Source organism: Heptranchias perlo, chromosome 34 (genome assembly GCF_035084215.1).
Source record: "Heptranchias perlo isolate sHepPer1 chromosome 34, sHepPer1.hap1, whole genome shotgun sequence".
Classification (NCBI taxonomy): domain Eukaryota; kingdom Metazoa; phylum Chordata; class Chondrichthyes; order Hexanchiformes; family Hexanchidae; genus Heptranchias; species Heptranchias perlo.
This window is the reverse complement of record NC_090358.1, coordinates 4,958,026-4,971,950: the sequence shown is the minus strand read 5'-3', so window position 1 is coordinate 4,971,950 and position 13,925 is coordinate 4,958,026. Positions and strand designations below refer to the sequence as shown.

At 46.4% G+C, this 13,925-nt stretch overlaps 1 protein-coding gene across 1 annotated transcript in view; it reads right to left on the bottom strand.

The window, feature by feature from the left end:
• Positions 1-472: 472 nt before the first annotated feature.
• smad6b (SMAD family member 6b) overlaps positions 473-13,925 on the bottom strand; it is a 65,616-nt gene continuing 52,163 nt past the window's right edge. Inside the window, exon 4 of the mRNA XM_067971332.1 lies at positions 473-1,385. Within this exon, the coding sequence (XP_067827433.1) occupies positions 844-1,385 (542 nt within the window). The 3' untranslated portion in view covers positions 473-843. The remainder of the gene's footprint in view (positions 1,386-13,925) is intronic.

Genomic DNA, 13,925 nt, shown 5'->3' with positions numbered 1-13,925 from the left:
TCTAACCACTCTCTGGGTAAAGAAGTTTCTCCTGAATTCCCTACTGGATTTATTGGAGACGATCTTATATTTATTGCCCCTAGTTACAGACTCCCCCAACGAGTGGAAATATTTTGTTTCTCTCTCTCTTCTTATGGAAAAGTGCTTTGTCTTCATTTGGCAACTCCCCGCAGTGTACAAGAAATCCAGAGCTCACTTGTGTGAGCAATTGCAGGGGTGTGGGAGGGGGTGGGTGGTGGCCAGACCCATGGCCCATTATTCCATGGTGCACTGCCCCGGAGAGCAGCCCCCGAGCTGGTGGGAAGTATGGACCTACGGCAAACCGCCAGCCGTCGACCCTGGCGGAACAGGCTCAATGGGCTGAATGGCCTCCTCCTGTTCCTACGCTCCTATGGACTGAAGTCAATCTGACTAGCCTCTTCAGTGGCGGGCTTGTACACTATGGCGTGGAACAAAGACTAGATACAACAGATTTATAATGCGAATACTTTATTATCAATGAGTGACTCATTTTGTTGTTTTACTGGTAGATTAGCTTTTTGTCTGGGTACTAATAGTACGGCAGAACTATACACCAAAACTAGGTCTTCTTCCTATTTTTGTTGTATAATTTAATCTGGTGTTGAATGAGTATATATAAACCAAAGTGCATTTTCCTGTTGTGTTCTGTATTCATACACATTGCACCATACATAAATAATTACAATGTAAAAATGACTCCATATTTACAAGTATAATATATATTTCATATAATATATAAAACTTTATATTAAATCTAGGTAGATGATATTTGGAATAGTCTTGTTTTTTTTAATATAGGATTTCATTCCTGGAGGTTGACTGTTATCTGTTATTGTTGAGCATTATTTCCAGCCAACAGGGGCAAGAAGTTATGAACTGTCTTGAATAGCAAGGACCCCAGCCTTTTGCAAAGCTGATTCGAACACTGTTAGGGTCGTATGGCCCATCTGTGTAATCTGTATCCGTGGCCTGCTGCAGAAGGCAAGATTTTTCATAATCGAAAACCTTAATCGAATATCCTGGCATCACCTTCCGAACGATCAAAGTCCGAGAATTGGGAATGTCCAGCGTGGGCGAATTGACAAAGATTGGGTGCTCACTCCTGTTGTAGGCCCAGACCCCGTCCGGCTCTTTGCTCAGTAAGATCCCGTAGCCGATTTTGCTTCGAGTCCTTTTGACGGTCTCGCTCCTGTTGTCCAGGGCCAACTGTCCGAGGCAGAAGCCATTCCCGTGAGGTAGGTCGTAGAATATACTGACAGACTGTTCATAAACGGTGTACAGGCGCCCAACCCTGGTCCGGTGCTCCCAGTACGCCACGATACACCAGTGGCTCTGTTTCATTGTGTCAGGCGAAAGACTGGCATCTGGAAGGGAGAAGAGAAACCAAATATCAGGACAAATGAAGCTCACATCACCAACACTTACAGATAACATTACGGGCTCAACATCAACGTGGCAACCAAAACATTCCCTCCTTAAAGTACCAGCTCTCCCTTTCATATACTGATTAATACCAGTGCTCTGGATGTCTGCACCATTTCACTTCAACGATGAGAAAAGCCCAGTAGCTCGATTAAAGATTCTGTCCAACCAAACCTTGGTTTGTGTGTGGAGAGAGTTCATTGAGCTGTATAACACCAGAGTGAGGTACTGTTGGGTATGGGTCCGTGAAAGGTGGTGGGAGCGGTTGGAGAAGATGGATTAAGAGCATCACAGAAGAAGTGCATCGTACGACATTGAAGTGTATTTAAGATGAGTTTCCTTACAGGCCATTGGTGCCCACATGGTCAACAAACTTGGTGACAACACTAAGGTCTCCTTTATATTAACAATGGCTTTCAAAAAATCATGAATAGAGAATTATAGAATTTAACAAGGGGGCCATTCAGCTCATCGTATTTGTGCTAGCTCTTCAATAGGAGCTGTGTGCTCCATTTTCCTGTATCCTTTTATATTATTCTTTTCCAAATATCTACTAATTCCATTTTAAATACTATAGTCTCTAAGGCAGCGACGTCATCATTTACGTTATAGTCACCAACTCTATTATAATAGAAATCTCGACAACAGGACGTCCATGTGAAGTCGAGATTTTTGGCCACACTTTTATGTCAACATTGAAACTGCCTATGTAAACATTTAGAATGAAAATCCTGTATGTAAACACTTGCCTGTAACGTGTAGTTGCAGGTTGGGGCCAGGAGGTGGTGCTATGGAGTGAGATTCTGAAGTCTCCCAATTCCAACACCACCATCTTTGTATGTTTGTATTTATAAATAAATAAAACTTATATTCATCAACTGACTTGGACAATTTATTAATATCTTCCAATGAATTGTCAAACGTATCCCTCAACCAACATCAAAACATACCGATTAACTGGTCATTTGTCTTATTTGCTGTTTGTGGGACCTTGCTGTGTACAAATTGGCCGCTTTATTTGCCTACAAGGTATCGGTAACTATACTGCAATAATAATTGATTGGCTGTGCAGCATTTTGGAACATCCTTTATAAATGCTATTTTGTCTCCTTCTTTAACCCCACGCCTCACATTACTGTTACTCACCACTCAATATTATGTTGGGGGGATGGGGGTGGGCGCAGTGGCTATTTAACAGCTAATCAGAAAGACTTTTGCATCTGAATGAACGGGACTCATTACGGGTTTGAGCTCCCACTGCGGAGCTTCACACATCTGGTGCGCACATCGAGAATTAGGTCACAGAGATCTACGCTCCCAATCTGTAGCCTGAGTGATTCTCCAATCATTGAAACGAATGGATGACTACATTTCAAGCGGTGAATCCCTGCTGAGTCTCCCCCCATTGCACCGAGCTTTGCTATGGAAATGCAAACTCGTTAAATCACACCTCACATTTCCTCTGCAGCCCCAATCGGTCGCATCATTTTTCTGCAGAAATACCTGCATATTTATGGCGTCCCGTATCTCGCTGAAAGGACATAAGGTATTTCACACGCTTTCCCAGTGCAGTGTTGGGGCAGGGGTCACTGGTGGTGGGAGCAGTGGGGGCTGATATGTTAACAATACTGTATAAGAAATGTATCTCATTAAGGTGTATTGGCTTAAATATGGTCTTTCCTGTATTGTATTGATACCAATCGACTAAACAGGCCTTATGACAACATTGGAGTGACTTTGACATTAATATTCTCGATGATTAAAGCTCAATTGCTAGTTAGTCTAGAACCTTCCACTTCTGACCAAGTGTTGTATAAAATAGTATTACTGCACTGCACAGCAATTAATAACATTTATTATAAATGACTGCAAACTTTCCAACTGCAACATGTTCTATTCACAATCTTCTTTACCATTTAGATCATTTTGTGCTCGTCAAGGAGAGGGAACGCAGTGCTGGGATTACATTATTTTCCATTTTGTCACCCAGTATCACAGTCAAGCACTCCCAGGGCAGGTACAGCATGAGTTACACGCACAGTAAAGCTCCCTCTGCTTTGTCCCAGTAAACACTGCCCAGGTCAGATACAGAGTAGTGCTCCCTCTACACTGTCCCATCACCCACTCCCCAGGTCAGGCACTGGATGGGTTAGATACAGAGTAGTGCTCCCTCTACACTGTCGCATCAAACTCTCCCAGGTCAGGCACTGGATGGGTTAGATACAGAGTAGTGCTCCCTCTACACTGTCCCATCAAACACTCCCAGGTCAGGCACTGGATGGGTTAGATACAGAGTAGTGCTCCCTCTACACTGTCCCATCACCCACTCCCCAGGTCAGGCACTGGATGGGTTAGATACAGAGTAGTGCTCCCTCTACACTGTCCCATCACCCACTCCCCAGGTCAGGCACTGGATGGGTTAGATACAGAGTAGTGCTCCCTCTACACTGTCCCGTCAAATACTCCCAGGTCAGGCACTGGATGGGTTAGATACAGAGTAGTGCTCCCTCTACACTGTCCCATCAAACTCTCCCAGGTCAGGCACTGGATGGGTTAGATACAGAGTAGTGCTTCCTCTACAATGCTCCAACAAGGTGCTTTTGCTCCAAACCCAAGAAGTGTGCCCTCTGCTGTCCCAGTCTGATATTTTCCATCTCCCGCAGCAGCTAACTGATGCTACAATGGCTAATCTGTGCCAGTTGGTTAGTGCCCAAGTTGAGACTCATTTCACAGGATCCTTAAGGCTAACAGAAAGAGAAGACTTTCATCCCTTCAAACTGGGTTAGGATGTCACCTTGTGCAAAGTCAAGAACTGAACAGGCAGCAGCACGGAGCTGTGGGATCAGGACTTTGATTCTGAGGCCGTTGATGAAAATTAAAATAATCAATTATTGTGGTTTCCTTCTCAAAGGACAGAAAAGAAATAGAAAAAAAATTACTCGGAATTTGAAGATGAGGAGATTTTGTGCATCCATTTTATAAATTAGAAGATACAACCAATCAAAAAACAGACAGATGTCAACCCTATTCTGGGCCAGAGTCCCAGAGGTGAAAAAGGGATTCACTTAAACCAACTGAGCTTTTCAGTCTGCTTCACAAGGTTAATGTACGTTTCAACAGCACCGTAACCCGTCTCTCAGAAACATCACAACACATTTCACATACAACAAATTACTTTGGAGTGCAGTGAGTTATGATGTAGGCAAACACAGCAGTCATTTTACGCACAACAAAATTCCAAAAATAGCCAAGAGATGATTGGTGGTGTCGGTCAGATGAGGAATATTGACCAGGGAATAACTCCCAGCTTTTGAATAGTGCTACGGCATCGTTTGACATCCACCTGAACCACTGGAATAGGCGTTGGTTTAACATCTCATCTGAAGGACGGCACCTCTGACAGTGCAGCACTCACTCCCAGTATGACACTGGAGTGTTAGCCTAGATTATGTGCTCATAGGCTCGAGGGGCTGAATGGCCTACTCCTGATCCTGTGTATGAGATCAGGACTCAGCCTCCTGTGTCAAGAGGTGGGAGTGCCACGGCAACCATTAAAACTCTTACAGATATAGGCAAGCCACCCGCTTCTATTTAAGGGCATAACATCACACACAAAGGAAAAGTGCAACTCATAGACCTGATTTTATGGTACTTGCAAAAAATGCTACAGGACATCACGGGGTAAGATTTTAAGGGCAGGATTGCAATGCTTCAACTAAACCAAGGTTCTGGAGAAGCTGTCTGTGTGCCAGGCCCATTAAGCACAGTACAAACATGTAATTAATGAGAATCAAACAGTTGCATGCATTTTTTTCCCCATACGACACACCCACCAAGTCATTAAAAAGCAGACTAAGTACACTAAGGAAGAACATATCCGCTTGCTTTAACCTTTCCTTTTTAAAGTTCCTATTGGTCACACTATGCACTCCTTTCTCAACCCAGCACAAACACACACAATTAAAAAAAAATATGCCCCACAGCCTCTATCTGGGCATCGGTCCCAGGATCGCAAGCCAAGCAGGAGAGCTAGTGTTCTGAGCCAGCTCGTCTCGAAGACTGCGTTCAGCTCTCTGACAACTTATCAGCAGACAGTGCCCTCTCGACCTCCTCCCCTTCATGCCATCAGCTCTGATTAACTCATATGCAGGGTGATGCCATTATTTCCCTTCAAGAAGCCCACTGCTTATGACAGATTTTAAAGTCTGCCTCATATGCTCAAAAGTGAGCTGTGGGCCCCTCCTCCCATCAAATCTCCTCTCCAACCCACCCCCTCCCACCAAACCTCCACTCCAACCCACCCCCTCCCACCAAACCTCCACTCCAACCCACCCCCTCCCACCAAACCTCCACTCCAACCCACCCCCTCCCACCAAACCTCCACTCCAACCCACCCCCTCCCACCAAATCTCCTCTCCAACCCACCCCCTCCCACCAAATCTCCTCTCCAACCCACCCCCTCCCATCAAATCTCCTCTCCAACCCACCCCCTCCCACCAAATCTCCTCTCCAACCCACCCCCTCCCATCAAACCTCCTCTCCAACCCACCCCCTCCCATCAAACCTCCTCTCCAACCCACCCCCTCCCACCAAACCTCCACTCCAACCCACCCCCTCCCATCAAATCTCCTCTCCAACCCACCCCCTCCCATCAAACCTCCACTCCAACCCACCCCCTCCCACCAAACCTCCACTCCAACCCACCCCCTCCCACCAAACCTCCACTCCAACCCACCCCCTCCCATCAAATCTCCTCTCCAACCCACCCCCTCCCACCAAACCTCCACTCCAACCCACCCCCTCCCATCAAACCTCCTCTCCAACCCACCCCCTCCCATCAAACCTCCTCTCCAACCCACCCCCTCCCACCAAACCTCCACTCCAACCCACCCCCTCCCATCAAATCTCCTCTCCAACCCACCCCCTCCCATCAAACCTCCTCTCCAACCCACCCCCTCCCATCAAATCTCCTCTCCAACCCACCCCCTCCCACCAAACCTCCACTCCAACCCACCCCCTCCCATCAAACCTCCTCTCCAACCCACCCCCTCCCATCAAACCTCCTCTCCAACCCACCCCCTCCCATCAAACCTCCTCTCCAACCCACCCCCTCCCATCAAACCTCCTCTCCAACCCACCCCCATCAAACCTCCACTCCAACCCACCCCCTCCCACCAAACCTCCACTCCAACCCACCCCCTCCCATCAAACCGTCTATCCAACCCACCCCCATCAAACTTTCTCTCCAACCCCCCCACCCCCGCCACAAAATAACACAATCCTCTAGTAAAACACACTAGGCGCTGATTTATTAAATGCAAATTGTAACTCACTCCCTCCGCCGGCCCAGGACCCCCACCCTCCCTGAATAACTCACTCTGTTAGAAGATACATGCCACCAGCTCTGTACAATTAGCCGGCCTCTCTTATGGTCTATCTGCGCTGCTTGGGGGCTCTGCGGCATTTTGCGGGGTGGGAGTGGGTGAGCTCTAGAGATTTTTTATTGATAACTTACTCAAAAGGCAGGCCTTTCTTTTGTTCTCTCTTTAAAATTGCTTCCAAGTTTAATCAAGGAATGAGCCTAAGTAGTACATGTTCTACTATCGTGTGTTGTAGCCAGCACTGTTAACCATTTAACTAGGGCTTCCTGCACCTGGTAACCCATTAACAGTACTCAGTGGAAGCTTAACACATTTTCTGGTGTTTACTCTGCACTTTCTCCTTCTGAATTATATGCTCTGAACTTGAGAGAAATATTTGACTGAATAAATCTCGCACCCGGCTCCCCATTCTTGAAGTTGCTAACTCTTACAGGGGTACTTTCTACGGGAGCTGGATGCTCTCCAGTTTCTCAGTTGTTCTTCACATGTGTGTCTAAACAGCAAGTATTGGCGGGTTATTTTACTGTGGGAACGGACTATTCTAGCTGAGCGTAATCCTGTCCTCACCCAACACTGACACAGCGGCAGGAGGGTCGGTAACCAGAGGGCACAAGATTGAAGATAACTGGCAAAAGAACCAGAGGTGAGATGAGGAGATTTTTTTTTTTATGCAGCGAGTTGTTATGATCTGGAATGTGCTTCCTCAAAAGGGCGGTGGAAGCAGATTCAATAGTAACTTTCAAAAGGGAACTGGATATATACTTGAAGGGGAAAAATTTGCTGGGCTATGGGGAAAGAGCAGGGAAGTGGGACCAATTGGATAACTCTTTCAAAGAGCTGGCACAGGCACGATGGGCCGAATGGCCTCCTTCCGTGCTGTATCATTCTATGATTCTACATACGCTTTCCAACATGGGTCTCTGGATGGTAATCAGGAGTGAGGACGCCTGGGTGATTGATTCGTCCCCCCTCCCTTATCCGAGGGAGCCCAAAGGCTTTCTCCTCCTATTTCTTATGTTTTGCAGCTACCTTACTGACTAGAGGTTGAATTTGAGGACCTCTGGTCTGTATGGCTGCGTTCCTCCCTCCCCCACCTCTGATCTCCGGCTGGGTTCCCCAATAGCTATGTTACCGCTGACTGATGGGGGGTTTTGATGCTTCTTGCTCAAATACTTTTATCAACAGATACCAAGAGTGTCCAAGCATCACTCGGGAGCCTGAGCTCAATCCGATTAAGCCACCGCAGCCAAACAACAACCCCCTCCCTAATCAACATTTTACGCCGACATCAGCGTTTCGCCCCACCCGCCCACTGGTCAGTGTTTCACGAGGAAAATCCAACATTTTTCCACAGGGATTGGAGACGGAGAGTAATGACCAATCAGACTGGTTGGAGGGCAGGACTGAAGGCTGTCAAAACCAATCAAATCGGACGGAGGACGGGACTAGAAGCTGTTGGAACGAATCAGACTGTACTTTTCTCCCACTGTTGGTTGTTGGCTTCTGACAGTCACAGCTCTGCTTATTTATTGATCGCTCCCAAAGTTATTTGTATCATAAAAGCTACTAACGTGCAACCGTTTAAAAGCTTTTCATTTTCTTTGACAACTTGCATTTATACAGCGCCTTTAACGTAGTAAAACGTCCCAAGGTGCTTCACAGGAACGTAATCAAACAAAATTTTAACAATCTTACAACACCAAGTTATAGTCCAACAATTTTATTTGAAAATCACAAGCTTTCGGAGGCTTCCTCCTTCGTCAGGTGAATGTCAGGAAATCCTTGAACCTTTCGCATTTATATTCAGAGAACAATACCTGGTGATTACAGATAATCATTCCAACTGCCCGTTGTCAAGGCAATCAAAGTGTTCAGACAGAGAGGTGTTACCTACAGGACCACCGAATATACAAACGGCCAGAACACAAAACAGAGAGTGAGAGGGAGAAACATCCGAAAGAGAAAGACAGAAAATGACCCGTTGAATTAAAAACAGATAACTTTTATTCGCTGGTGGGGTTACGTGTAGCGTGACATGAACCCAAGATCCCGGTTGAGGCCGTCCTCATGGGTGCGGAACTTGGCTATCAATTTCTGCTCGACGATTTTGCGTTGTCGTGTGTCTCGAAGGCCGCCTTGGAGTACGCTTACCCGAAGATCGGTGGCTGAATGTCCTTGACTGCTGAAGTGTTCCCCGACTGGGAGGGAACCCTCCCGTCTGGCGATTGTTGCGCGGTGTCCAAAATTTTGACACCGAGCCACATAAGAGATATTAGGACAGGTGACCAACAAGTGTGGTCAAAGAGTTGGGTTTTAAGGAGTGTCTTAAAAGGAGAGAGAGGCAGAAAGATTTAGGGAGGGAATCATCAAAAGGAACTTATCTTGTGTGAAGGTTTCTTTCCTTCAAGACCAGTTGCAGCTGCCTTTTGACCCATGGAGGGTGAGAATCCATCAATTGTTACTACATTTGCAGATTTGTCAAAAATTCAGAAATAAAAAAAGGGAGGATGGTTGGAGTGCTGACATGTTTCATTTAATTGAGAATATTACACCGGGATTTACACCCTGAATCACGGTCAGGTTCAAAATGCATCGAGTCAGGTGTCAAAAACCAACATTCCCTGTTTGGAAACATTCCCATTCCTTCCCCGGAAAATAATTCTTATGCATTCAGTGCTCAGATCCTCTTCCTAAACCACCATTGCTACAAGGTCCAGTTTTGAGTACAGTACTACAGTAAAAGTGGGGTCTACTAAAGCTTGGGTTATGACAAGCCCACATCCCTCTGGTGTCAGCTGTAGCTCAGCTGGTAGCACTCTGGCCTCTCTGAGTCAGAAGGATGTGGGTTCAAAGACTCAGCTCCAGAGACTTGTGCACAAAATCTAGGCCGACACCCTCTGAGGGAAGTGCTGCACTGTCGGAGGTGCTGTCTTTCGGATGAGACATTAAACCGAGGTCTCAGGTGGATGTAAAAGATCCCATGGCACTATTTCGGAGAAGGGCAGGGGAGATCTCCCCCAGTGCCCTGGCCAACATTTATCCCTCAACCAACATCTTTAAAACAGCTTTTCTGGTCATTATCTCATTGTTGTTTTGTGCGACCTTGCTTTGTTTCCTACATTAAAACAGTGACTACACTTGAAAAAATACTTCAATGTCTGCGAAGCACTTTGGGACGTCCTAAGGTCGTGAAAGGCGCTATATAAATGCAAGTCTTTCTTTTGAAGCTGTTAAGTCACCTTTTGCTCTTTGTCTAGGTTGGCGTATCTGAATCCATGAGCTAAAATATTCTTTTAATGACCGTTATGCGAGGAAACAGGTGGCTGTCTACACATAGTTAACAATCCTTTATGACAGTATTGAGGCCTGACTTGCTGATTTCGCCATGCCTGGCGAAGCATCTATTTTGCCAGTGGAGTTAGGGGAATGTCGGGTGTTATAAAAATTTTGAACATTTTAAAATGAGATGTGACAGAACCTACTGACTGAGTTACAGCCCTGTTAACGGCTGCAAGGCCATCACTAACACAGCGCTAACTGCAACACCAGAGCAGGTACCCAAGTAAAACTATGCTTACAGAACAGGAGAAATCACAGAAATCACAGGCCTCAACTGGGAATAGAAAATAAGCAGGAAAACCAACAAACCCGAGAAAATACTGTCTTTAAAATTATGAAGGGGTTTGATGGGTTAGATATAGAGAAGATGTTTCCACTTGTGGGGAATCCAAAACTAGAGGCCATAAATATAAGATAGTCACTAATAAATCCAATAAGGAATTCAGGAGAAACTTCTTTACTCAGAGAGTGGTGAGAATGTGGAACTCGCTCCCACAAGGAGTAGTTGAGGTGAATAACGTAGATGCATTTAAGGGGAAGCGAGATAAACACATGAGGGAGAAAGGAATAGAAGGTTATGCTGATAGGGTGAGATGAAGAGGGTAAGGAGGAGGCTCATGTGTAGCATAAACACTGGCATGGACCAGTTGGGCTGAATGGCCTGTTTCTGTGCTGTAAATCCTATGTAATACTAGTATTAAAATATAGTTTTTAAAAAAAGGAGAAACATTTCAAAAGAGCCAGGAATAGTTAGTCCTCAAACCGCCTGCTGCAGAAACTCAGGATGGGGGCGCCATTTTAACCTTACCTGCCTGGCAGAAACTGTTAAAATTATCCAGGCTACTCAGCCATTGCGGAGCCACCGAGAGCAGAGAGGTTCTTGTATTTTAACCTGCGTTCCCGAACGGGCGTCAAGGACTCCCGTCCAACGCTGGCTGGGATTCTTTTTAAATACATGGACGTCATCGGGACCCGACTGTAACGTTTGTTGGGAGGCCTGAGCGGGAAATGGCAGCGACCTTCCCACGAGGCCCAGCCCAGAGCGAGGGTGGGTCGAGGTTGGAAGAGGCCTGAAAACTTTTGTCATTTTTTTTAAAAACTTCCTTGTGGGAGGAGCAGGATTGGTCCTTTGGGCCCCACACGGAAACCATCCAGGCCCCCCCCGCCAGCCGCGATCTCGCTCTCCCCTCCCGATTGCCAGGACACACGCGGTAACCAATGCCGTGCATGTACCCGTCCGCTGGAGGCCACCATTTCTGTGCTAATTTGCACCGCTTCCCGACAACTTCCCGCCCGGAATTTCTGGCATCTAAATGAGGCCCGGAAGATAAAAAAAAATACCCTGGGCCTCTTTTTTTTTGCTGCATCCGGTGATTCTGGAACTGGCAACAACAACTTGCATTTATATAGCGCCTTTAATGTAGTAGAAACGTCCCAAGACGCTTCACAGGAGCGTAATCAAACAAAATTTGACACCAGGCCACGTAGGAGATATCAGTTTTTATGGGGTGTCTTAACGGAGGAGAGAGAGACAGAGAGGCTTAAGGGATGGAATTCCAGAGTTTAGGGCCTAGGCAGCTGAATTCACCTGCCAAAAACTGGCCCACAGATAAAACCGGTGTCTTAATTCACGTTGGTTGCTGTAGCCCTGGTCTGCCTACTGCAATGTGAACTTTTCTTTCTGGCTTTTAAAAACATGGTTCCCAATTTTTTCCCCTCCTTTCCTGTGTTACTGCACCACCGAAGCCCTTCACCCTCCAGTTACTCCCCCTGGACTGCACGGTTCAGTACGTCACTGAGATGTCAGGCAGTGCCCTTTAAAATCCGCGAACTTATAGAAGTTGAGATGATGCGATGTTCTCAGTGAGGATGCTACTCTTGATTGCCTTGATGGATGAGTGAGGGATGACCTTCAATGGAGCGAAGGGCCTTTATCATTCCTGACTTCATGTTCTTACAGCCTGGAAACTACCATTGCGGTTTTAGTGGATGAAGATTTGAGATGTTTGTAAGAAAGTTCTCTGCCTGCCATTTTAAATGGCTTGCTACCGCCAACATAACGGAGAGGGGAATGGTGTACGAACGTGTTATAACGCTCGGCGAGATTTAGGAATGAATGTCAGGAATGAAAAGGGACGTTCTGCCCACTGAAGTCCATCCCTCTGGTATATTAACTTTCCCATCGAAGCAGCCAAGAGTGTTTTAATAGAAGAACTTCCCTCTACCTTACTGAGAGTCCATTCCAGGTATTACACTTAACACCATGGGAAATGCACCCTACTGGCATATAAACACAGGACCAAGAAAGTCCATCTAAATCATCCTGTCACTTATGCCCCTTGTTCAGTACACACGGACTGACATACTGACCTATCTTTCTCCCATTGTCCCTGTACTTCATCAAAAATTGTCACCAGAAGGTGAAGACTAAAACATGGACTGGATCTGACTGGACCGGCAAACCGATGTCTGGTCTCCCCGGACGCTGGGCTCGACGAGCCTGGCAAGTTTATTTTGTGTTTCCCACGAGAGAGCCAGTGACACCATCGAACCCAATAGAAAAAACATTTTTAATCACATTGCCATTAAATCAGTCCCACCTCCAGCACTTCGACAACTCTGCAGATGCAACTCCAGCTGTTCAAAGTCTGTATCTGTACAGGGGGATGTTTTACACCGTTTCAAATGGAGAAGATCATTTCATGCACCCACTGCTACACTCGATGCATCGAAGGGGAAGCTAGATAAGTACATGAGGGAGGCTGATAAGGCGAGATGAAGTAAGGTGGGAGGAGGCTCGTGTGGAGAGAGGGATCCTGTGTTGGGACATTCCGTGCACTTGTGAATTTAGGAAGTGCCAAACTTTCTTGAGCGGGGATTTGTATTTTGCTCCTTTCTTCATGTCTTCCTCGATCCTTCCCAGCTCTGGAGGGCAAACGACTCACTTTCAGCCCAACGTAAGTAAATCACCAACCAGATGCTTAGCTGTGAGCAACAGCAATTTTGGGTGGGGAAGGACCCCCTTGGGAGGAGGCTCCATGTCTTCAGTCAAAGTTTGCCCCTCGATTGCAGGGACTGGATTGACTAGAAGCCATCCATGAAGGGAACAGTTGGGAACACCATTGGATATCAGTCTACGGTGCTCTGATCACAAGCCAGTCACAAGTGCACGTAGGGATTTTTAATGCAGGGTTAAATTACGAGGACAGGTTGTACAGACTAGGTTTGTATTCCCTCCAGTATAGAAGATTAAGGGGTGATCTAATTGAGGTGTTTAAGATGATTAAAGGAGTTGATAGGGTAGATAGAGAGAAACTATTTCCTCTGGTGGGAGAGTCCAGAACAAGGGGGCATAACCTTAAAATTGGAGCCAGGCCGTTCAGGGACGGTGCCAGGCAGCACTTTACACAAAGTGTTGTGGAAATCTGGAACTCTCTCCCCCAAAAAGCTGTTGAGGCTGGGGGTCAATTGAAAATTTCAAAACTGAGATTGATCGATTTTTGTTAGACGAGGGTATTAAGGGATATGGAACCAAGGCGGGTAAATGGAGTTAAGATACAGATCAGCCGTGATCTCGAGGGGCTGAATGGCCTCCTCCTGTTCCTAGGACTGTTACAGCACTGAAAGGGTTAAAATGTGTCAGCTATGGACTTAAACCCGGTGTCGTGATCTGGTCGCTGTGTCGGTGATTGCACGTCAGGAGAAAAGGGAATTGAAAGGGTTAATCTAGCAGCAAATGCTGAGAGGCGTGAAAGTACAGTG